The 25,814-nt window shown below is 42.5% G+C and overlaps 1 protein-coding gene across 2 annotated transcripts in view; it reads left to right on the top strand.

Moving 5' to 3' along the window:
• Window positions 1-24,933, top strand: part of LOC112228555 (polypeptide N-acetylgalactosaminyltransferase 10) — an 82,704-nt gene extending 57,771 nt beyond the window's left edge. For both annotated transcript variants that reach the window (XM_024393964.2, XM_042309272.1), the window contains 6 exons: window positions 108-225; window positions 8,551-8,658; window positions 18,222-18,443; window positions 18,810-18,926; window positions 19,693-19,842; window positions 20,594-24,933. In XM_024393964.2, the coding sequence (XP_024249732.1) occupies window positions 108-225; window positions 8,551-8,658; window positions 18,222-18,443; window positions 18,810-18,926; window positions 19,693-19,842; window positions 20,594-20,758 (880 nt within the window). In that variant the 3' untranslated portion in view covers window positions 20,759-24,933. The remainder of the gene's footprint in view (window positions 1-107; window positions 226-8,550; window positions 8,659-18,221; window positions 18,444-18,809; window positions 18,927-19,692; window positions 19,843-20,593) is intronic.
• The last annotated feature ends 881 nt before the right edge of the window (window positions 24,934-25,814 follow it).

Below are 25,814 nucleotides of genomic sequence, written 5' to 3'. Positions count from 1 at the left end.
CTGGTCTGAAGCCAGTGATTGATTGAGGGGCAATGTCATCATGTTGGGGTATGAGTGTGACATGTATTGGTGTTGTCTTACACCCCACCCCCCTTTTTGTCCATCAGGTCTCCTGTGATGGCTGGCGGACTCTTTGCCGTGGACAGGAAGTGGTTCTGGGAGTTGGGAGGATATGACACGGGACTGGAGATCTGGGGAGGAGAGCAGTACGAAATCTCTTTCAAGGTAAAACGCCACAATGACAATGGACACTAAGATGGCAAAGTTGTTCTTGGGAAGATGCCCTTATTGACTTACAGCAGTGTTCTTTGATCTTTAGTCCTGGAGATACACAGGAGGTTCAGGCTTTTGTTCCAGCCCAGTACTACTGTAACACTTCATAATAAAGGGCCTGATAATAATTTGCCCGATAGGTGCAGTGAAATGTTGTTTTACAGGGTCAGCCATAGTACTATAGCACCCTTGGAGCGTATTAGGGTTAAGTACCTTGCTCTAGGGCACATCGACACATTTTTCACCTTGTTGGCTCGGGTATTCCAATCAGTGACCTTTCAGTTGCTTGCCCAATGCGCTAACCGCTGAGTCAGGTGTGTCAGTGCTGGGATGGAACAAAGGTTTGCACACCCCGATTGACGAACCGTCACACCATCAACAAGCTGAAGCCACCGCTGCCAAGTTTTTATCAGAAACCCATTAACTAACTAGCTTTAAGGCAATGGTGGAAGTTGGTATTCAGATTTCACCTCATGTTTCAATCATTCTGGTTCAAATCCGCTCTGCTGGTCGGAGAACTCCTACATCCATCATACTCAGAAACCATATTAGATTATGCTTTAGAGTTCTGCCTCACTATGAATTATTCCATAGGATAGCCATTTATTATGCGGACTCTCGCTGCATGTAAAGCACAAGTCTCTCCACTGTCTCCCAACTCCGGCCCTCCCTTTCCCCTTTGGAGCTAAAGTTTTTTGGAAAGCTCATCAAAATAATTAAATTGTGGTTTTAAAACCACAAGGCTCTTACAGACTCACTTATATTCAGCTCACTGATACTGCCAGTGTTTGTAAAAGTCAGCAGAAAGTTGAAGTGGCACTCCTCTGCTTGGCTAAATACTGCATTAGAACATGAAAACCTAGGTAACGTTTGGGGAGGGTGCAGATCAACCCATCCTCTCATCAAATTAGAGGTTGATTTGCCGTCTGGGCCCTTGACAGGTCTCAGCCCTGGTCTGGATATAGGAGTCCAAAATGTTAGAAGCGACCCTTCATTTAGATAATTCTGGAGCCTTTTACCAATGTAATGCTGTCTCTCTCAACTGTTGGAATTCAGAGAGAAGCGGATAATAAAACCATGGCCAAGACTAGAGAATATTCTCTTCATTGCTGTCAGATAATACTTTGGTAACACAGGCAGTGAATTTCTTAGTAAGTTGTATTTTGAAACTTTCTAAGCTACATCAGGGTTTTTGTTTGCTAGATCTTCGGAATTATGTACAGTTGAAGTCGGAAGTTTACATACACTTAGGTTGGAGTCATTAAAACTAGTTTTTCAACCACTCCACAAATTTCTTGTTAACAAACCATAGTTTTGGCAAGTCGGTTAGGACATCTACTTTGTGCATGACGCAAGTAATTTTTCCAACAATTGTTTACAGACAGATCATTTCACTTATAATTCACTGTATCACAATTCCAGTGGGTCAGAAGTTTACATACACTAACTTGACTATGCCTTTAAACAGATTAGAAAATTCCAGAAAATGATATCATGGCTTTAGAAGCTTCTGATAGACTAATTGACATCATTTGAGTCAATTGGAGGTGTACCTGTGGATGTATTTCAAGGCCTACCTTCAAACTCAGTGCCTCTTTGCTTGACATGGGAAAATCAAAATAAATCAGCCAAGCCCTCAGAAAACAAATTGTAGACCTCCACAAGTCTGGTTCATCCTTGGGAACAATTTCCAAACGTCTGAAGGTACCACGTTCATCTGTACAAACACCATGGGACCATGCAGCCGTCATACTGCTCAGGAAGGATACGCGTTCTGTCTCCTAGAGATGCGTTCTGTCTCTGTCGAAAAGTGCAAATCAATCCCAGAACAACAGCAAATTATCTTGTGAAGATGCTGGAGGAAACAGGTTCAAAAGTCTCTATATCCACAGTACAAGGAGTCCTATATTGACATAACCTGAAAGGCCGCTCCGCAAAGAAGAAGCCACTGCACCAAAACCGCCATAAAAGAGATTGTACTTTTTGGAGAAATGTCCTCTGGTCTGATGAAACAAAATAGAACTGTTTGACCATAACGCCCATTGTTATGTTTGGAGGAAAAACGGGGAAGCTTGCAGACGAAGAACACCATCCCAACCGTGAAGCACGGGGGTTGCAGCATGTTGTGGAGGTGCTTTGCTGCAGGAGGGACTGGTGCATTTCACAAAATAGATGGCATCATGAGGCAGGAAAATTATGTGGATATATTGAAGCAACATCTCAAGACATCAGTTAAAGCTTGGTCGCAAATGGGTCTTCCAAATGGACAATGACCCTAAGCATATTTACAAAGTTGTGGCAAAATGGCTTAAGGACCATAAAAGGTTTTGGAGTGGGCATCACAAAGCCCTGACCTCAATCCTATAGAACATTTTTGGGCAGAACTGAAAAGGCGTGTGCGAGCAAGGAGGCCTACAAACCTGACTCAGTTACACCAGGTCTGTCAGGAGGAATGGGCCAAAATCCACCCAAATTATTGTGAGAAAATTGTGGAAGGCTCTCCGAAACATTTGACCCAAGTTAAACAAACAATTTAAAGGTAATGCTACCAAATACTAATTGAGTTTTTGTAAACATCTCACCCACTGGGAATGTGATGAAAGAAATAAAAGCTGGTAATAAATCATTCTCTCTACTATTATTCTGACATTTCACATTCTTAAAATAAAGTGGTGATCCTAACTGACCTAAAACCGGGATTTTTTACTAAGATTAAATGTCAGGAATTGTGAAAAACTGAGTTTAAATGTATTTGGCTAAGGTGTATGTAACTTCTGACTTCAACTGTATCTACTGTTGCTAATTGGAATCCTGCGGTGTTTTTCTGATACTGTAAGTATGGTTGTTTTATCTAAAACCAAAGACACGGGTGAGGTAACCACAAAATTAAAATAACTCTGAATAGCGTTTTATGTTTGCAAAACCCACCCCTCAGTTGACGAAACACATATACAGTGGGGAGAACAAGTATTTGATACACTGCCGATTTTGCAGGTTTTCCTACTTACAAAGCATGTAGAGGTCTGTAATTTTTGTCATAGGTGCACTTCAACTGTGAGAGACAGAATCTAAAACAAAAATCCAGAAAATCACATTGTATGATTTTTTAAGTAATTAAGTAAATACTTGTTCTCCCCACTGTATGTTAGGCCCCGATGTGGGCAGAGAGAGAGCTAGGTGTGCCTTATTAAAGATTGAATGTAGTGTGTGATAGGTTCTGTATTATCGGCTGCCCACCCTGCTCTGTATCACAGGGGTTTTAGAGGTCATCAGTAGAGGTGGAGGGATCAGCAGTTCTGCACTCTAATCCACTGGCAGCACTCTGCTAGAACTCTTGATCCCACTTTCTCAACAAAAAAACAACAGAAATATCTTATTTACATAAGTATTCTGACCCTTTGCTATGAGACTCTCAATTGAGCTCAGGTGCATCCTGTTTCCATTGATCATCCATGAGATATTTCTACAACTTGATTGGAGTCCACCTGTATTAAATTCAATTGATTGGACACGATTTGGAAAGGCACACTTCTGTCTATAAAAGGTAAAAGGTCCCACAGTTGACAGTGCATGTCACCGCAAAAACCAAGCCATGAGGTCAAATGAATTGTCTGTAGAGCTCTCAGCCAGGATTGTGTCGAGGCACAGATCTGGGGAAGAGTCCCCAAGAACACAGTGCCCTCCATCATTCTTAAATGAAGAAGTTTAGAACCACCAAGACTCTTCCTAGAGCTGACTTCCTGGCCAATCTGAGCAATCCGGGGAGAAGGGTGTTGGTCAAGGAAATGACCAAGAACCCGATGGTCACGCTGACAGAGCTCTAGACTTGGTGGGAGATGGAAGAGCCTTCCAGAAAGACAACCATCTCTGCAGCACTCCACCAATCAGGCCTTTATGGTAGAAGGCACTCCTCAGTAAAAGGCACATGACAGCCTGCTTGGAGTGTGCCAAAAGGCACCTAAAGGACTCTCAGACCATGAGAAACAAGATTTTCTGGTCTGATGAAACCATGATTAAACTATTTGGCCTGAATGCCAAGCGTCACATTTGGAGGAAACCTGGCACCATCCCTACAGTGAAGCATGGTGGTGGCAGCATCATGCTGTGAGGATGTTTTTCAGCAGCAGGGGCAGGAAGACTAGTCAGGATCGAGGCAAAGATGAACGGAGCAAAGTACATAGAGATCCTTCTCCAGAGCTCTAAGGACCTCAGACTGCGGCGACGGTTCACTTTCCAACAGGACAATGACCCTAAGCATACAGCCAAGACAACGCAGGAGTGGCTTTGGGACAAGTCTCTAAATGTCCTTGAGGGGTCCAGCCAGAGCCCGGACTTGAACCCAATCAAACATCTCTGAGAGACCTGAAAACAGCTGTGCAGCGACGCAACGCTCCCCATCCAACCTGACAGAGCTTGAGAGGTTCTGCAGAGAAGGGGAGAAACTCTCCAAATACAGGTGTGCCAAGCTTGTATCGTCATACCCAAGAAGACTTGAGGCTGTAGTCGGTGCCAAAGGTGCTTCATCAAAGTACTGAGTAAAGGGTTGGAATACTTATGGAAATATGATATTTCTGGGGGTTTTAAAAAATATACCTGTTTTAAACCTATTTCTGGGGGTTTTAAAAATATACCTGTTCTAAACCTGTTTTTGATTGGTCATTATGGGGTCTTGTTTATAATTGAGGGGCAAAAATGATTTAATCAATTTTAGAATAAGGCTAAAATGTAACAAAATGTGGAAAAAGTCAAGGGGTCTGAATACTTTCCGAAGACACTGTATGTTGTATTCCCCTGATGTTTAAGGTTGTAATTGGGGGTACGCTGATCTGATCCTAGATCTGTGGTTCAAGAGAACGTATATAGTATAATGCCAACACCAGCATGTGGCTCTGGATACTGCCACATCTTGCCGTCTAATTAGCCTACCACCTGACAGAGACATACAAAAAGTGTAATTGATTACTTACCCAACCTTAATTTCAAAACCTTTTTATTTATTTGATGTCCTTGAGCGATTCAAAGTATCAGAGTAATTGCAGAAGATGCAGAGTATTTTGGCATCATCTCTAACTCATTGCCGCTCTGCCAAAATGTCCCGTTGTGGGTTAACCACGGCTCCACAGTCGTACTAGTGACCTCATTCCAGGGTCAGTCAGTAGGTGTATCCCCTCCTCAGCCTGGCCTCCAGAGCCTCTACTGTGTATGACATCTGTGTGATGTGTGTGTGCACGTGTACGTGCCTCCTTCCATGCCTCTACAAGTTGTGATGTATATTTAATGCTCTGTTGGCCTTCTCCGTGAACACCAGGACTCACCTGCCCAGCCCCAGACGCCATTAAACATTCATCTGGCAGTAGCCCATCTAACAAGGAACCTTAGTCAGCAAAAACTACACAAAGTATTTCCTCCCTTTTTATTTTATTTTACCTTTATTTAACCAGGCAAGTCAGTTAAGAACAAATTCTTATTTTCAATGATGGCCTAGGAACAGTGGGTTAACTACCTGTTCAGGGGCAGAACGACAGATTTGTACCTTGTCAGCTCGGGGGTTTGAACTCGCAACCTTCCGGTTACTAGTCACACGCTCTAACCACTAGGCTCTAACCACTAGGCTACCTTGCTCTTCCCCTCGCTTTTACTCTGTTATGCCATGTTTCTCTTTCTCTACCCTTGTCTTTTGTCCTCCATTTTCTTTCTTTCTTCGTTAATAAACCAATTAGGCACATTTGGGCAGTCTTGATACAACATCTTTACAGATTACAGATATGCAATGGTTCATTGGATCCATCTTAAACTTTGCACATACACTACTGCCATCTAGTGGCCAAAATCTAAATTGTGCCTGGGCTGGAATAATACATTATGGCCTTTCAAAGTTGATGGTACAAAAAAACGCATGTTTTTTTCTTTGCAATATATTTGACCAGGTCTAATGTGTTATATTCTCCTACATTAATTTCACATTTCCACAAACTTTAAAGTGTTTCATTTCAAATGGTATCAATAATATGCATATCCTTGCTTCAGGTCCTGAGCTACAAGCAGTTAGTTACATTTGGGTATGTCATTTTAGGCAACAACAAAAAAATAATCAAAGGGGCGGATCCTTGAGGTTTTTTAAGTGAGAATACTTTTGAGGCACACACAAATGGAGGATTACAAATCAGAATGAGGAGTTTCCACGTGATGGTGCCTCCGACAACCTCTTGTCCCTTTCAGGCCTGCAGAACAAAGTTCACAGTAGACTTGTTTTGGCCCATGGCTCAAAGCTTTCACCTAACCCAGAAGAGTCAACCTGAAGTATGTCACATTCACACAGTGACATTTCAGGCCTGCCTTTAGCATCATGCTGTCTTCTACAGTCAGTGCCAAGGAATGTCTTGGTGGGAAAATCAGCAGCAGCGAACTAGCTCATTCTCCAACAGACGTGCCGTATTAAGAAAAGGATGAATTGGCACAGTGACCAAAATCAAACTCCTGTTGCAAATATTAGTTTAGTTAATTCACTAATAAATAAAGCTTATGTTGACATGTCGGAACATGCATGCAATATGCAAGTTAGCTAAGCAGATAGCTATGTTATCTTTTAGCAAAGATTACGATAACTAATCCGTTCATCTGCGGTGTTAGTTTGCTAGCTATATTAGCTACTATGCCATGTTGCTGAGATATCAGATAGGAGCTAATAACCAACATAGCTAGCTAACATTAGCTGGTTATCATTCTGCACATGCATCATGTTCGGGAACGAGCAATCTGACTTGCGATGTAATGTTATCTATTTACTGGTGTGCTGATCTGACCAACTGCAATCGTATCTGTAAATTCACGGTTGCAAGTCGGATTAGATGATTGTCGTAATAGGGAAAAGAGAAACTGTTTTAAAATGCCTAAATAAATGTTGGCCATGAAGCTTGCCAGCTTGTAATCCTAAAAAACATAAATTCATTAGTTACCTAGGTTTCATTCAGCCATTCCTATGGGGAAAGAATAGGGGTTTGGGAAAATTGTTGAAACCGTTGAAAATTGGGTCTGAGGTTAAAACAGGCTTAGAAGATCTTTATGTTTTGTTCTGACATATCAGTCAATTTAACAAGACATTTATGAATTATAAAGCCTTTGTGCTTTTTTGGATTACATACATTTTTTTAAATTCACAAAGAGATGTTGGCGGATGAAGATTATCAAATAGAGCAAAACGTGTAAGATCTCTTAAACCTGTGTTTAACACAGACCTTACTTTTTTTTCGCCAAAAACAACATTTTCCCATAGGCTTTGTCCAATGAATTTTTCCTACCCTCCCTCTCCTTGTTAGATATTATGCACATTTATGGCTTGGTAGCAAATGTCATCGCCGTTGAGCTAGTTCTCATAGTAACAGTAAACGGCACCAAGTGATATGAGGGGAGATGTGTAAAAAAGGGAGCTGAGTTACAGCCTCTCTATCCAATCGTAGCAGTAGGATCAAGTTACAACCCGCCCATTTCTTGGCAAATGTCTAAACTAGCCAATTGAGTTGTTTCGAATTTTGTCCTGGCAACTGAGATGTTTAGGGGTGCGTCCTGACAGCTGGAAAAATATACTTTTTCCCGATCACAAATCATGTTACGTAGGAGCTATTTGAATTGAAAATATGTTATTTTATATTCTCAAACAGCAGTGCCTATATGTCCTTCCATACAGGCGTGACATCCTGGAGTGATGCTTCTATGCGAATGTTGTTGATCATTAGGCTAATGTCAGTCCCAAATGGAAGGAAAACAGATTGTCGTTTGTAGCGCCATAGACTCCACTGATCAGCCTAAACAAGCTCAATCACTCAATCCATACACACACTCCTATTGAATATTCTTTCACCTGTATTGTTTGTAGACCAATGCCATCTTAATTTACCCAGTTTATCAAGAGAATTACAATTCAAATAAAAGATTGGTAAAAAAAAACTAAGTAAAATGTATGGTTTTTGAAATATTATGATATTGAATATCGCCCTAAAATATTGGCAATCAGCCTCCTTGACCCCAAAAATCCACATTGGTCTTTCTCTAATTCCTCCATCCCTCCTTCTGGAACCACTCTCTTTCTCCCTCCCTGCTTTCCTAGTACCTGTCAGCCTCTCATGTCCTCATACTGTTTACAGCTGCACACCACAGGCACACACTGACACAGGAGACACACCTACTAACACTGCAGTGATGCCCTGACCCCCACACCGCTGGCTGTGTTAAACCTCTCTCCTTCTACCTTGTCCGCCCTCTCTCGCTGTCTCTCCACAGGTGTGGATGTGTGGCGGGCGTATGGAGGACATCCCGTGCTCCAGGGTGGGTCACATCTACAGGAAGTACGTCCCCTACAAGGTCCCTGGCGGGGTCAGCCTGGCTAGGGTGAGTTGGTTCCTAGACCCTCCTTTTCCTCTTTTCTCCTCTAGAAAAGGATTTACAAAGAAAAACATACTACAGTATATCATGCAGACCTGTATGCATTTTGTGTACCATGCACGCAATTTGAGGTTCATGTACGCTGGTACGGTATCAATCTTGCTACTTTGCTAAGTTGAGGCAAGTTTTTTATTTGTATTTTTTTATTAAGCTTACTGCCCTGCTTTTATGTGCACTTGCTCTAATATGTGCAGGGTTCTGCCGGTTCTTGCATTTTTCCCCCCACTCGTTAAATAGCTTGACCAACAACATCTCTGCTCCTGAACGTGTGTATATGTGTAGCCTATTTAGCAGGCGGCACATGCTTTGATATCTGCGAGCACATTGACAAGGAAGCGTACAGTTTTGCGGTAGTTCAGTGTGCGCTGTGCGTGGATAGAAGTGAGAGCTTTTCCACTAATACCATCCTTCACAGAAAGTTATGTTAGACTTAATTAATCAGTATTTGATCTCTCCTCCTTATATTACTGTATGTCAGCAGAAGGCTGCTAAGGATGTGATAATAGCCTAGTCAGTTCACCAATGACAACAAGGCATATTAAATTAATTGTAGACCTATCTGAGAAGGAAGATTTGATGGACTAGATCAGGTATGGAGATCTGGAACAAGCTCATATATTTAGGCCTAATTCAGTTTTATATTCCAAATACAGTAGACTGCTACATTGCATCCAGTAATTGAATGATTCAGAATTTTTCCCCAAACAAAACTGAGAAGCCAGTTCACATTTTAGATATCCAAGATGGCGTAGCAGTCAGACGTCTTTGTCTTTGTCTTGTCTCGTCCCATGTGTATATATATTTTTCTTTGCATTCTTTTTAATATTTTTCCTAAACCTCAACTTCAAAATACTGTCCTGCAACCCGCCTCACCCAATGTGGTGTGGATTTGTGTTTTTATTTTTTTATAAGTGTTTCTATTTACCTCCAGACTCCAGACCTCAACTGAAGCTAGCTAGCTAACTAGCGACCAGCTATTGCCAGTTTGTACAATGCGTTTCAAACCAGAGCATACCGGACCTGTTTTTCTCTCCATATCCCCGAATTCCTACCACAAACTCTGAACCTTTTCATCTAGATCATCACAGTTAGCTAACCGCAACCAGGGTTGACTACTCCTGGCTAACGTTTCCGTCCTGGAGCTAGCACCAACTAGCCTGGGGCTAACCCATGCAAGAACTATCTCCCGGCTCACTCCTGGGCTAACAATATCCGGACCCCTTCTACTGCCGGGAACGGGGCACGGAACCCCGCCGATCCTCTACGACTGGAATACCGACATAATCTGCCCGAGGATTCCAACAGGCCCCTCAGGTGCAACGCCCGCTGAAGGCCCCATTCTGCTAACCTGCTAGCTACCTAGAGCTACTTGGAACCCTACTAATTCCATGACTGGCCTATCGGCGTCACCGCACAAAGAGGCAAAAACAGACTTACCCCCATCGCGATGTCCCCCAAAGGCTAACTTGCTAGCCCCGGTCTACTAACTGCTAGCCCCTGCTAACTGCTTGCTTGCCTGCCCCGGTCTGCTAACTGCTAGCTTGTTTAGTCCCGGCCTACTAACTGTTAGCGTGTTAGCATCGGCCTGATAACTGTCTGAATCGCCGTGTTCCCAGTCAGCCCAACCACTCACTGGATCCATATGTTCACTTGGCTATGCATGCCTCGCTCTAATATCAATATGCCTCGTCCATTACTGTCCTGGTGAGTGATTACTGTCTTATTTCACTGTAGAGCTTCTAGCCCTGCTCAATATGCCTTAACCAACCATGTTTTTCCACCTCCTACATATGCGATGATATCACCTGGTTTAAACGTCTCTAGAGACTATATCTCTCTCATCATTACTCAATGCCTAGGTTTACCTCCAATGTACTCACATCCTACCTTACCTTTGTCTGTACATTATGCCTTTAATCTACGTTATTGTGCCCAGAAACCTGCTCCTTTTACTCTGTTCTGAACGTGCTAGACGGCCAGTTCGTATCCTACTTCTCTGTTCTTCTGGGGATGTAGAGGTTAATCCAGGTCCTGCAGTGCCTAGCTCCACTCCCACTCCCCAGGTGCTCTCATTTGTTGACTTCTGTAACCGTAAAAACCTTGGTTTCATGCATGTTAACATTAGTTTGTTTGTTTTACTCACTGCTTCAGCACACTCTGCCAACCCAGATGTCTTAGTCGTGTCTGAATCCTGGCTTAGGAAAACCACCAAAAACCTTGAACTCTCCATCGCTAACTATAGCATTTTCCGTCAAGATAGAACTGCCGAAGGGGGCAGTGTTGCAATCTACTGCAAAGATAGCCTGCAGAGTTCTGTATTACTATCCAAATCTGTACCCAAACAAATCGAGCTTCTACTTCTAAAAATTCTCCTTTCCAGTAACAAGTCTCTCACTGTTGCCGCTTGCTATAGACATCCCAGCTGTGCTCACGATACCATATGAGAATTGATTGCCCCCCATCTATCTTCTGAGCTCGTGCTACTAGGTGACCTAAACTGGGACATGCTTAACACCCCAGCCATCCTACAATCCAAGCTTGATGCCCTCAATCTCACACAAATTATCAATGAACCTACCAGGTACATCTCCAAATCTGTAAACACGGGCACCCTCACAGATGTCATCCTCACTAACTCACCCTCCAAATACACCTCTGCTGTTTTCAATCAAGATCTCAGCGATCTCTGCCTCATTGCCTGCATCCGTAATGGGTCAGCGGTCAAACGGCTTCCACTCATCACTGTCAAACGCTCCTTAATTAAAACACTTCTGCGAGCAGGCCTTTCTAATTGACCTGGCCGGGGTATCCTGGAATGACATTGACCTAATCCCGTCAGTAGATGATGCCTGGCTATTCTTTAAAAGTGCCTTCCTCACCAGCTTAAATAAGCACGCCCCATTCAAAAATGTAGAACTAGGAATAGATATAGTCCTTGGTTCACTCCAGACCTGTCTGCCCTTGACCAGCACAAAAACATCCTGTGGCGTTCTGCATTAGCATCAAATAGCCCCTGTGATATGCAACTTTTCAGGGAAGTTAGGAACAAATATACACAGGCAGTTAGGAAAGCTAAGGCTAGCTTTTTCAAACAGAAATTTGCATCCTGTAGTACAAACTCAAAAAAGTTCTGGGACACTGTAAAGTCCATGGAGAATAAGAGCACCTCCTCCCAGCTGCCCACTGCTCTGAGGCTAGGACACTGTCACCACCGATAAATCCACTATAATTGAGAATTTCAATAAGCATTTCTCTACGGCTGGCCATGCTTTCCACCTGGCTACTCCTACCCCGGTCAACTGCCCGGCACTCTCCACAGCAACCCGCAAAAGCCCCCACCATTTCTCCTTTACCCAAATCCAGATAGCTGATGTTCTGAAAGAGCTGCAAAATCTGGACCCCTACAAATCAGCCGGGGCTAGACAATCTGGACCCTCTCTTTCTAAAATGATCTGCTGAAATTGTTGCAACTCCTATTACTAGCCTGTTAAACCTCTCTTTCGTATCGTCTGAGATTCCCAAAGATTGGAAAGCTACCGCGGTCATCCCCCTCTTCAAAGGGGGTGACACTCTAGACCCAAACTGCTACAGACCTATATCTATCCTACCCTGTCTTTCTAAGGTCTTCGAAAGCCAAGTTAACAGATTACCGACCATTTCGAATCCCACCGTACCTTCTCCGCTATGCAATCTGGTTTCAGAGCTGGTCATGGGTGCACCTCAGCCACACTCAAGGTCCTAAACGACATCATAACCGCCATCGATAAGAGACATTACTGTGCAGTCTTATTCATCTACCTGGCCAAGGCTTTCGACTCTGTCAATCACCACATTCTTATTGGCAGACTCGACAGCCTTGGTTTCTCAAATGATTGCCTCGCCTGGTTTACCAACTACTTCTCTGATAGAGTTCAGTGTGTCAAATCGGAGGGCCTGTTGTCCGGACCTCTGGCTGTCTCTATGGGGGTGCCACATGGTTCAATTCTCGGGCCGACTCTCTTCTCTGTATACATCAATGATGTTGCTCTTGCTGCTGGTGATTCTCTGGTACACCTCTACGCAGACGACACCATTCTGTATACTTCTGGCCTCTCTTTGGACACGGTGTTAACTAACCTCCAGATGAGCTTCAATGCCATACAACTCTCCTTCCGTGGCCTCCAACTGCTCTTAAACGCAGGGGAAACTAAATGCATGCTCTTCAACCGATCACTGCCCGCACCTGCTCACCTGTCCAGCATCACTACTCTGTACGGCTCTGACTTAGAGTACGTGGACAACTACAAATACCTAGGTGTCTGGTTAGACTGTAAACTCTCCTTCCAGACTCACATTAAACATCTCCAATCCAAAATTAAATCTAGAATTGGCTTCCTATATCGCAACAAAGCATCCTTCACTCATGTTGCCAAACATACCCTCGTAAAACTGACCATCCTACCGATCCTCGACTTCGGTGATGTCATCTATAAAATAGTCTCCAACACTCTACTCAATAAATTGGATGCAGTCTATCACAGTGCCATCCGTTTTGTCACCAAAGCCCCATACATTACCCACCATTGGAACCTGTACACTCTCGTTGGTTGGCCCTTGCTTCTTTCGCGTCGCCAAACCCACTGGCTACAGGTTATCAACAAGTCTCTGCTAGGTAAAGCCCTGCCTTATCTCAGCTCACTGGTCACCATAGCAGCACCCACTCGTAGCACACGCTCCAGTAGGTATATCTCACTGGTCACCCCCCAAAATTCCTCCTTTGGTCGTCTTTCCTTCCAGTTCTCTGCTGCCCATGACTGGAACGAACTGCAAAAATCTCTGAAGCTGGAGACTCATCTCCCTCACTAGCTTTAAGCACCAGCTGTCAGAGCAGCTCACAGATCACTGCACCTGTACATAGCCCATCTATCTACCTACCTCATCCCCATACAGTATTTAATTATTTATCTTGCTCCTTTGCACCCCAGTATCTCTACTTGCACATTCATCTTCTGCACATCTACCATTCCAGTGTTTAATTGCTATATTGTAATTACTTCGCCACCATGGCCTATTTATTGCCTTAACTCACTTATCTTACCTCATTTGCACTCACTGTATATAGACTTTTTGTTTTATTTTGTTCTACTGTATTATTGACTATGTTTTGTTTATTCCATGTGTAACTCTGTGTTGTTGTATGTGTCGAATTGCTACGCTTTATCTTGGCCAGGTCGCAGTTGCAAATGAGAACTTGTTCTCAACTAGCCTACCTGATTAAATAAAGGTAAAATAAAAACATTTTCACAAGACGATCCACATAAAGACACCTATTATAATTATCATTACCCATATTTTAACTTGTGAAGGAGTCATTGAGACCGCCTCAATATTAATTCAGGCCTACTATGTTGGCTACATTGTTTGATATAATGTAAGACTTGAGGTGTCAGGAAATTGCAGTTACAGGTTTTTCAAACATGCTAAATGCTTCAACTACCTCCCCCCTACCTGACCTTAGGCCTACATCAGTACCACCGTGTCAGAAAGTCATGGGTAGAACCCTGATTTTACATTTGAAGTTATTTCTAGTTAGTTACTGAAAAACACCCATAACCGTCTATAGCAGGGATCATCAACTAGTTTCAGCCGGGGGGCCGGAACATAAATACAAATTTGTAGAATGTAAATTGACCGGAAGAATCCCAAACAGATATAATATTTGACTAAAACATAATTTTTCTAACCTTGTTTACGTTTGTATATGATCACGTGTCTCTCTCTTATGTGTCGGAATACTTGAACAGATTTCCTAAATTAAAATCACTTGGAGATCATTTTCTGCTGTTTTTATGATCTTATGTCCAGCAAGTGCTTTTTTTTGTTGTTAAAAATTGAATTTTTCTACGAGAACTTGGGGGAGCCAAATAAAACCACCCAGGGGCCGCCAGTTGGGGCACCCTGGTCTATAGCGTATTATACCTACAGATCCAGTCTTCTACCAAAACCATTATTGGGTCAAAAAAATGAGCATTTGCCTATAATTTGATCGGTGTGGGTGTCACGTGCCGTCGTGTGGTCCGCGAGTGCCGCCGCAGCTCTGAAGTGGTACTCATACAGATTCTTCAAGGTTGGCAGGTCTGTATATGGAACATTTATTGCAGAATTTGTTCTCTGAGGTGTCTAGTAAAGAGAGCTTTCATCTCCTCTGCTGAGTTTCTCTGCAGTAGTTGGATCCTCAATGATACACACACACACCTTTATATTGCAGCCCCACACCCACTCATCACAGCCATCAGGAATGCTGTGACTGAATCGATAGGTGTCCCGCTGTGGGAAGGTGAGGAGGGTTTGACGTGAATGTTGAGTGTGTTCCACAGTCAGCAGTGCAGTGGGAATGAATGATTTAAGAAAGTCCTCTTCATTCTGATAGTGAACTGATTTAACCTCCTCATGTTCATGCCTCGCCTGGCGCTGTGTTGTAACAGCTTGAGCATTCAGGAAAAAAACGAGACTCGAAATAATAAACGCTCAGCTTTTCTGTTTTTCCCTGCTTTTATCCACCAAGGTGTCTGTCGTCCTTTGTTCTTGTGATATGGCCCCCTGTCGTTTTTTGTCCCCAAAATGCACAAGGCTAGATAAGTGACCTTGATTAAGAATGCACTGTAAAGAAGCTTAAGAGGTCTGCAAGTACACAATCTTTAGTTCTATCATATATTTTGATGCTTCTACACTGAATGAGAACTAGACTGAACAAAAATATAAACGCAACATGCAACAATTTTACTGAGTTACAGTTCATATAAGGAAATCGTTCAATTGAGAGAGAAAAATCATTAGACCCTAATCTATGGACTGGGCAGGGGTGCAGCCATGGGTGGACCTTGGAGTGCATAGTCCCACCCACTTGGCAGCCAGGCCCACTCACTTGGCAGCCAGGCCTACTCACTTGGCAGCCAGGCCCACTCACTTGGGAGCCAAGCCCAGCCAATCAGTAGATTTTCACCACAAAAGGGCTTTATTACAGACTGAAATACTCCTCAGCAGGTGACGAAACCGGATGTGGAGGTCCTGGGCTGGCGTGGTTACACGTGGTCTGTGGTTGTGAGGCTGCTTGAATGTACTGCCAAATTCTCTAAAATTACGTTGGATGCAGTTTATGTTCGAGAAATGAACATTCAATTCTCTGGCAACAGCTCGGTGGACATTCCTGCAGTCAGTATGCCAATTGCACGCTCCCTCAAACCTTGAGACATCTGTGGCGTTGTGTGACACAACTACACATTTTAAAGTGGCCTTTTATTGTCCCCAGCAAAAGGTGCACCTGCATAATGATCATGCTGTTTAATCAGCTTCTTGATATGCCACACCTGTTGGGTGGATGGATTATCTTGGCAAAGGGGAAATGTTCACGAACAGGGATGTAAACAAATGTGCACAAAATTTGAGTGAAATCAGCTTTTTCTGCGTACGGAAAATTTCTGGGATTTTTTTTCCCCCAGCTCATGAAACATGGGACCAACTCTCTACATGTTGCGTTTTTATATTTTTGTTCAATATATTTTCACATTCTTCCGAAACCTTTTGGAATACAGCTGAAACTGTCCATTATGTATGCTGATCCCTGCCCAAACCCTGTTTTGGCTTGGAAGGCTGTGTAAGTGAAACCTATTGGCCTGTTCGTTGGCTTACTTTTTGGCTTGTATTCATCCATTGTGGGAGAATAGCCTCTCAGATGAAGAATGCCTGTTCTGTCTATGAGGGAGAAATGTTAATGACTGTGGATTGGGGTCAGTTGTTAATAATGTATTTCTTCAGAAAGAAGATGTACCAACAAAGACACAAGAACCTTTTCTTAGAAAAGGCCTCCAGTTCAGTCTACAATCGTTCAAATCAGGGGTTCTGTTAGTTGGTAATAGCCAGCTTTTGGTCAAAAAGTATAATAATAATGAAAAGCCAATAAATAAAACTGCCACCGGCTAATTGTCCAGGAGAAGGAAAAAAATCCCATTACAAAATAATGCATTTTAGCCTATTCATTTATGGACATAACATTTGATGTAAATACATGTGACTCTCCATGTTTATCTGCCTATTTGTTAATTTGCGTACTTTTTAAAAGTTAAATCACCACCAATTTAATTCCACAACATTATGCAAATTCACCTATAGACCAATAAGCGTGGCCGGCCAAATGTATTTACATCGACTTGTATGTTAATCAATTAATAGGCTAAAAAGCATCATTTTGCAATGGGATTTTTTTCTTCTACTGGACAATTAGCTGTTGCCAGATTATTTATTTATTTCTCTTTCACAGAATGACAAGCTGACCAATAGATTAGGTCACTTTTCTACAATGGGGGTATTAGATTGACATAGGCTAGTGATGTTGCTGTTCGTTACTCGTCTTGTTGGCTGAGGTAAAGTAAATGTGGACAGTTATTTTAACATCTTCAAAGTGCGCATCAGAATTTGGTAAGAAGGACGCATGCCCGTTGCATGTTAAGATTAATAAGAACAATCTAAATGTGATTTTCTGTCATTTATGCACCCAATGCATATGGGTCTGGTTAATATCTCAAATGTCAAATGAAAAGGCTGCCGGTCAAATGTCCTGCGCCAAATTTTCCTGCCGGAAACCCTGGTTCAAATGCATACATAATACCTGCATTCATATTAATAGATTTTCTGTAACATGGTGCCGAAAGAATGAAAATGGTGAATGATTGTGAGGTGAATATTGTACCGAAAATAGAAAGTGCCAATTAAGCACAGCTCTGTGTGTTCATCCTGGTTTCACTGTGTTCCTTTTTGAAGTGGAGCTCAGAGAAAATGGTGGAATTCAGAGTCACAGAGGAGGCATGAATTATTGCTGGCCTGTGGCGCTGCTTCTTTTTTTGTGCACACGTCGCCTTTTTGCTCTCGCCTCCCCCAAAACTTCCCTGCAGCTGCCTCTTCTAGACCCTGCCCCCCCTCATCAGCACCACCCCAGAGGCACAGCACCCACACCCCCTCCCACACAGCTCCTCATCGCCACTGGCATTCTTCCAGGTGTGCTGATTAACCAGCTCGCCCATCCCTCCCAAACCCAGCCGCCATGCAAGCAGATGGTGCCAGTGAACTTCTCCTCACCTGGAGAGGAGTTAGCCAACAGAGTTTGGCTTAGAGCTGTGCTTTCTGTGCTGCTCGGTATATGTATACCCTATAGCAGGAGGATGTGCTCACTAACTGTAACTCTCATCCAAACCTTAGTCTGGCTGTGACTGCCTGGATTCCTAATAGCAGTTATCATTGGCTTTACTCTCTGCTGGTTGTAAGTTTGTTTTATCCACTTCTATTAGAAGGTTAATTGTTATGTAAAACGAAACCTCTCCTCAAACCGTCCTTGACTTGAAATGAGGATGTATTTTAAGAGACGAGGCCATCTAGCAGTCAACGAGGCCCCAAAGGACTGGTACCCTGCATCCATCCCCCCTATAGTCATTGTGGAGCAACCATGCTTTTTCTGTTCTCCCTTGGTCTCTGTACAGAACCTGAAGCGAGTGGCTGAGGTATGGATGGATGAATATGCAGAGTACATCTACCAGCGGAGGCCAGAGTACAGGCACCTGTCAGCAGGAGACATGACAGTGCAGAAGGACCTGAGGAACAGCCTCAACTGTAAGAGCTTCAAATGGTTCATGACAGAGGTGGCCTGGGACCTACCCAAGCACTACCCACCTGTGGAGCCCCCTGCTGCCGCCTGGGGAGAGGTACAACACTCATCTATTAGTGTCTTCAGAGGCATGCCAACAGCTAGAAGGAGAGAAAGATAAGAGCGAGAGACAACATATGGAGAGAAGGTTAGATTAGAAAGAGAGCAAGAAAGACAGACAGAATGTCTGGCCTATGACAACCAGTCACTGTCACTTCAGTCATCAGAAGGCCATGCTCCTGCCACAGTATCCTCTTCGGCATTACTTATCACTCACTTTTTCACTAAAGAGGAGAGCTGACAGAGTTCTGAGAGATCCAGACAGCCCTAGACAGTGGTTAATAGTATGACTAGTATTGAATGATGACTGTTAATTTCTGTCTTTCTCTGTTAACCTGTTTGTCTGCCCCTGTGTGTGTTCTAGCTGCGCAACACAGGCAGTGGCATGTGCATGGAGAGCAAACACTTTTCGTCTGGGTCGCCCGTCCGCCTGGAGACATGTCTGAAGGGGCGGGGTGAGGCCGGGTGGAGCCATGGACAGGTGAGGAGCTTAGTAGACACCACTGAATACAGACATCTGTCTGCCGTGAAAAGCGCTAGTTTTCCAGTAGTTTTGCATACAGAACTTCATTTTGTACTGTGTACAGACAGCGCTCTGCCTTCATAAGCACTACACGTGCACGCACACACACACAAGCTGGTGCACACTCTAATTTACACACACACAACTTTATAATCGCTACTGTTCTAATGGAGCCCCATTTATTCCCCTTGTTATGTTTTAGCAGAGCTCATAACCAAACGTTGATGGATGGAAATGTTTTCTTATTATTTTCTAGGTTGCCTGCTCTGACACTGCTTTGACAATTTAATTAGTCATTTAAAGAGCTGTTGTTGTTTAATCTCTGTAATGGTTGCAATTTGTATTCAAAGCTGGGATGACAAACAGCATGGCTGCAGTCCAAGGTCAGGGCCTTTTGAATGTGACAGCAGAGGAGCCCCTTTACAAACAACTCTTCTGTCCCCCATGAGTGAACGTGCCTGGGGGAGACCGATGTGTGAACTCCTTTGGAAGGTTTTCTTCAACCCTGGTTCTGAAGACTCACAGGTTGTGCAGGCTTTTGTTCCAGCTTATTACTAACACACCTCTAAGTTTTGATAATTCATTAAATCAGGTGTTAGTACTGGGCTAGAACAAAAGCTTGCTCTGTGGTTCTCCAGGACCAGGAATGACACTGGCTCCAAGATGAGAGGTGGACGCCCATCTCTGGAGGTGATCTGATCCAGGTTGTCTCTGCCCTGTCCAGGTGTTCACGTTTGGCTGGCGGGAGGACATCCGAGTGGGGGGCCCCATGCACACAAAAAAGGTCTGCTTCGATGCCATCTCTCACAACAGCCCTGTCACCCTGTACGACTGCCACGGCTTGAAGGGTAACCAGCTGTGGCGCTACAGGAAGGTAGGTCTCGCTTTCTCACACACACACACACATCATTTTTTCATGTATGAAAAAGACAAGTTTGTGAGTTGGTTGTGATGCACTTCTTTGTTCCAGCCAAGCAGCAGTCTTCAAGATGTATATTTGATCCTTTGTGATAAAATGCCACAGGCTGCTTGCTAAGGCAGTTTCTTCCTAGATAAAAAAAAATAATAATAATAATAATTTTAAAAATGACATTCAGCTTTTAAAGGGAATCTTTGGTATTTTGGCAATGAATGCCCTTTATCTATTCCCTTGAGTCAGATGAACTTGTGGATACCATTTTTATGTCTCTCAGTGTAGTTTGAAGGAAGTTTGCCAACTATCGTTTGCGCAATTGCTAACTAGAGATGGTGCAATGACTGGAAGTCTATGGTAACAGCTAGCGTGCTAGTTGTTACTATAGACTTCCAGTCATTGAGCTAACGCAAGTTAGCATTGGCTCGTGAAACTACCTCTAACATCCTTCATACTGGTAGCAGAGACATAAACATTGTATCCACAAGTTCATCTGACTCTGGGGAATAAATAAAGGGCTCATTGCCAAAATCCCAAAGTATCCCTTAAAGCTGCGTACTCAGTTAGAAAAAAATATTCCTCGTTTTCCATGCAGGCTATTCAATATTTTGATATTAAATTACCTCTTTGGAAAATATTTTCAGTGAAATGTACTGTAACTAAATATATCATTACCATCTCTCTCCTCTTTTCTCTCCCCCCATCTCTGTAGGATAAAAGTTTATACCACCCCATCAGTAACAGCTGTATCGACAGCAACCCCACAGAGAGGAAGGTGTTCATGAACACGTGTGACCCCAGCGTCCCCAGCCAGCAGTGGGTGTTTGAGAAGACCAACACCACCGTCCTGGAGACGTTCAACCGCAATAGCAACTGACACCTGTAGGGGTCAGCACTGAACCTGAACACTGAACCTGAACTCACTCTGGAACTGTGTTCTTTCACTAAGACAGAAGTGGGATGTTGTTACTCTAAAGGGGTCAAGGGTGGAAGGAAGTGAAGGGGGGTCAGGGGGTAGCATTAGCATGTGCAAGCCAGTCTAGATACATCAGTTATTGGGCGATGGAGAAGAGTTGGCGCCTGAGAGGTTCTCTCTGTGGTTGAAAGACTAGTCTCTCGATGCGGTGATGGTGTCTTCCTGCGTTAGGGGGATTAGGTCTGTCACAGCACGGTCATTCTGGCGGTGGTCCATCTCATTTCTGCTTCTCTGTGCCTCTCCCAGATGACTGCCCATACATCCATCTACATCACCCTGTGTGAGTGTCTCTCTTGCTCAGTCACATTCCCTCCATTCCCCTCATGTGCCGCCCCTGCTCTGACAGCCCCCCCTGAGACACCCGCTGAGCCAAGCCCAAACTGACACACTGTGAAGCCGGCCAGACCCAACCACTCTGAAAAGCACCTTGTGTTGATTCGTGTTTTTGTTTTCTTGTTATGCTCACTTGGCTAGCTTTTTCTCTTTCTTGGTTTCCCCTCTATAGCATTGATCGAAAGTGGAGTTTGCGCAACATCTGTCCAAATGAAGAGGGGTAAGAAAAACCTCATCTTTTAGGACGTGTATTTTGTTTTAGCTCTGAATGAATAATACTTTAGTAGCAGCACCTTGTCTCAGCACTCTTATCTATTCGAAGGACTGTGATTTGATGCCAATGATTTGTCCATAGAGGGAACTGTAAGGACTTACTATCATCAGTTTATTTTTGTCCCATCACCTGAACAGAGGCTCCCGCTGCCTTCTGGGATGAACCCCAGCACTCTCTGGAATGACTTCATCATGAAACACATGGAGGTCAGCAGCACTGAGACAGTAGTCAGACCATGCTGGTTTCTCAAACGCATCAGGAGGGACTCTAGACTGGTTTGCCCGGGGGAGGGGGGTTATTATAGGTGGTTTAGATGCATTAAGCACTTGCAATGATAAACTTGAATAAAAATCGTAGTGCCTTGCTGGATGAGAGCAGAAGTAAATACGGCCTGGTCTGACTCGGCCTGGCCTGGTGCCCTATTCCAGTCGTCCTCCTACACTGTCTCAGACTGACTGACAGATGTTGGAGAGAGAGGCAATCTGAGGTGACACTGGCTCTTAATGGATGGGGTTCTACAACAGTAATGTATTTGTAATGTTAGTTTTTTGCTAGTATCTTCAGCTATTCACTATGTGTTCTCCTGCCTTTCAAAGTGAACCGTTTTCTGAAAAGACCCTCTTATGTTCATGGCATGTCACCAACATGCCAATTTGTTGTTTCAAGATCTACAATGGACATTCAAGCATTGATTAGTATTGAATTCCTGTTCTTGTTGTGCGTTTAGATTTTGTAGCGTAATGACCTCTTACTCAGCATTTGTTTTCTTTCAGTTTTTTTGTCTTGGCTTAGCCAATGAGTTGTTTGTATGTCAAATGCAATTCAGTTTTGACCTGGGTGTTGTTCAGAAAGACTGCGAACATTGCCTGCTGTGTAGTTATGTTCCATTCTTTGTGTGCGTGTTTTTTGTTCCCCTCTTTTCCTCTGAAATAATTCCAAGGTAGAGCCCTTGTTTAGCCTTAGGTGTTTGTCTGCTGCAAAAAAAGTTATTAGGGCAAAACATTGTCACCTTAAGGCAAAGCGGGATGTGATATGCATGATGCAACGATCACACCCTTCATCAGTCAAACTCTCATCCTACCCCTTTCAGAAATTGATAAGTCTAATTAGCATTAAAAAAACAGTGTAGCTTTTTGTTGTTGTTTGATGGAACTAATTTGAGTACACTACTAGCCTGTAGTGTATGTGTTGTAGATTTTGACTGGCCAAGTGAATCATCAAATAGTTTAGACTCAAACAACGGCATTCTTCCATGCATTGTGGAGAAAATGTATGGAAATTCAACAAGACATCCATGTGGCACATTAGTATGAGATGCTGCACAATGAGGCTTTAGTTGTGAAGCATCTTTGTTGCCCAGTCATGTAACACTGTATGTTTTTTCTCCTTATCAAACTGAAATGTAGCTAGGACTGGCTGGGGACTCCAAAGTTGGTTACTTCCATTGGTTTCCCTTTCCAAAAATGTTTAGTTTTGTCCCGGCAAGTAAGCGGCATGTATGGAAGACCAAAGCTTTTAAATATTATGATAAAAATGGCCGAATCTAAGTTGTGTAACTTTTTCCAAGACAAAATATTCATTTTCTAATTATTCCAGCTAAATACATTTCACAATTATACTTACAGAATTATTACGTCTGTACCAGAGTTGTAATTTAAGCTGATTAATTGTCTCATCTTTTACACTAATATTGTAAGTGTAAATGGTAAAATCCTTAACACAGTTTAAATTACCATTATAGATCTAAGACTGGAATTCAATCAAACCAGGACTGGTATGGTCAATTTTACCATTTCCATTGGGTGAAAAATCAAACCCGATTTGGATTTAGTCCTGCTTATTCTCTTGATGCATTGTTTGATATTTTCAAATGCTCCACCGGTTGGTCCATGACTTCCAATGTGTTCACTGCTCTCCCGATGCTAGAATGATGGGTCGAAACATGTTTATGTTCAAGCACTGAAGTTTATACAGTAAAGTTATGTTTGTGTCTGAGGGAATATAAACAGGGTTGTTTGACCTGTGGACATATAATCATCTTGCAAAGGTGGTAAGAATCCCCCAAATCCATGGCATTTTATTGTTCAGTTTGGAACAAGGATATTTGCAGTACATTGACCCTGTCAATTGCACATGTAAAAGGCATTTGATTGTCATATGATTTATAACTTGGGATGGAGGTGGTGAAACCTTTTTTAAATTGTGGTTTTCAATATTTTATAAAGTGCCATTTCTTTTCATGATCTTGTTTGAATTAAATATTCAGCTAAAAATGTGAAGACAATACTTTATTTTTTAAATGAAATTGAATGTCTAAAGGCCCATTGCAGTTAAATATGATTTTCCTGTGTTTTAAATGTATTTCCAGACAGATTGGAATAATACTGTGAAATGATAATGCCCATTTATCGTAAGCTGTTTGGAAAGACTGCTTGAAATTTCAGCCTGTTTTGAAGGGATGGATTTTTGCCCTGCCTGGCAACATCATCAGGCGGTATAAGTTAATAGATCAATAACAAAGTTTCAAACCTCTCTGCCAATAACAGCTAGTTTTCAGGTTACATTAGGTTAGTCCAATTGGTCCCTCACTCAGACCACTCCCAGACAGCCCTAGCAAAATTCTTGCTTGAGAAATTTCTCTTTGCTTAGAAGATATTTTTTATTACAATTTTTCACAATTTTAATTCAAAACAATCACAGTAAGCTACTCAATTGTTACCCAGAAATTATTTGATATTGAGATAAAAATGGATGCATTGAACCTTTTTTAAAGTTGCAATATGTAGCTTTTTGGGCAACCAGACCAAATTCACATAGATCTATAACTCATATTTCTATCATTCTACTTGAAACCAAGTCTAAAAAGCGGTAGATCTGTTCTGTGTGCGTTATTTCTATGCTTCCGGTTAAGTTTTGTTTTTCGTCTATTACATTTGGTTTTGTACACCATCTTTAAACAGCTGAAACGACAACATGTTTAGTTATGGGAAATCTATTTCACAGCGGTTTAGATGGTACAATGAATCTACACTATACGTGCTTATTTTGTCACACAAACTGAAATTAGGCCAACTATTAGAGTTTTAGAAACCTGCATTCACAAAATGATGTGTTCATGTTTGTGCAATTTTGATGTGTACATTTTGTCATAAATTATCAATATTTTTTTTCTACTGACAATGACTGTAAAGGGGCGACAGGGTAGCCTAGTGTTTAGTGTTGGACTAGTAACCGAAAAGTTCAAATCCCCGAGCTGACAAGGTATAAATCTGTCGTTCTGCCCATGAACAGGCAGTTAACCCACTGTTCCTAGGCCGTCATTGAAAATAAGAATGTGTTCTTAACTGACTTGCCTAGTTAAATAAAGTTTTTTTATATATATATAATTAAAAAGGGTATTTAACACACCGTGTACAACTAAACTGGAATTGTATATTTTTTGCTGAAAATAAAAATGTTTATATTTGAATTATGGGTTTTAATTGTTTTTGGGGGGGCTTAAACTGTGAGAATACTTTAATTAAATAACTTGTTAAGTAATTTGTATAAGTAGAAATCAAATCCCATCTAGAATTATGTAAAACAATGACATGCAGATCATGAAAATATATATATTTTTCTCCAATTTAAGTAAAATAATACTGCAATAAATTCACCATATGTGGCTCATGGTTGGTATTATTTGGAACCACAAACAATAAATGCAACCATAAACAAAACAAATGCACAAGTTTAGTTGAGATTGGTTGACTATAGTTGAGACCAGTCTCTGTCCTCACTGGACCCTGTGTCTCTGCAGATTGAGTTTCCCGCTGGCTGATTCCCATCCCAGGTCCTCTTCTGGGAGACTGAAGGCTGTGAGCTTCCTTCCAGTCTGTTGTGTGTAAAATATCCACATCTCAGGAAGTCGTTGGACCTTCTTTTGTGATATTTTCAGTGTTATTGTTAACAAACACCCCAATAAAGAAAATTAGAATTATAAACAGGTTCAGCCCCTGGTTCAACCGTGATCTGGCAGAGTTACGCCACCTCAAGAATACACATTCTCCGGCTGAATGGCTTTTGTTCAGGCAAATGAGAAATAGGCTACCCAGAAGGCTAAAGTTAGTTATTTTATGGATCCGTTCTCTCTGGGTCTAACCCCAAGAAGTTCTGGAAAATGGAGAATAAACCCTTCTCACAGCTGCCCAGGATGTCCCTTAATGTTGTTGATGGTGTTGTTACTGACGAGGAGCGCATGGCTGGTCTACACGACAAGGTCTGGCCTGGTTTAGATCTTATCTGTCGGAAAGATATGTTTGTCCCTGTTGCATCCTCTACAACCACTGATTATTATTATCTGACCCTGCT

The sequence above is a fragment of the Oncorhynchus tshawytscha genome, linkage group LG30, assembly GCF_018296145.1.
Source record: "Oncorhynchus tshawytscha isolate Ot180627B linkage group LG30, Otsh_v2.0, whole genome shotgun sequence".
Lineage (NCBI taxonomy): Eukaryota > Metazoa > Chordata > Actinopteri > Salmoniformes > Salmonidae > Oncorhynchus > Oncorhynchus tshawytscha.
This window is presented reverse-complemented; position numbering and strand designations above follow the sequence as displayed.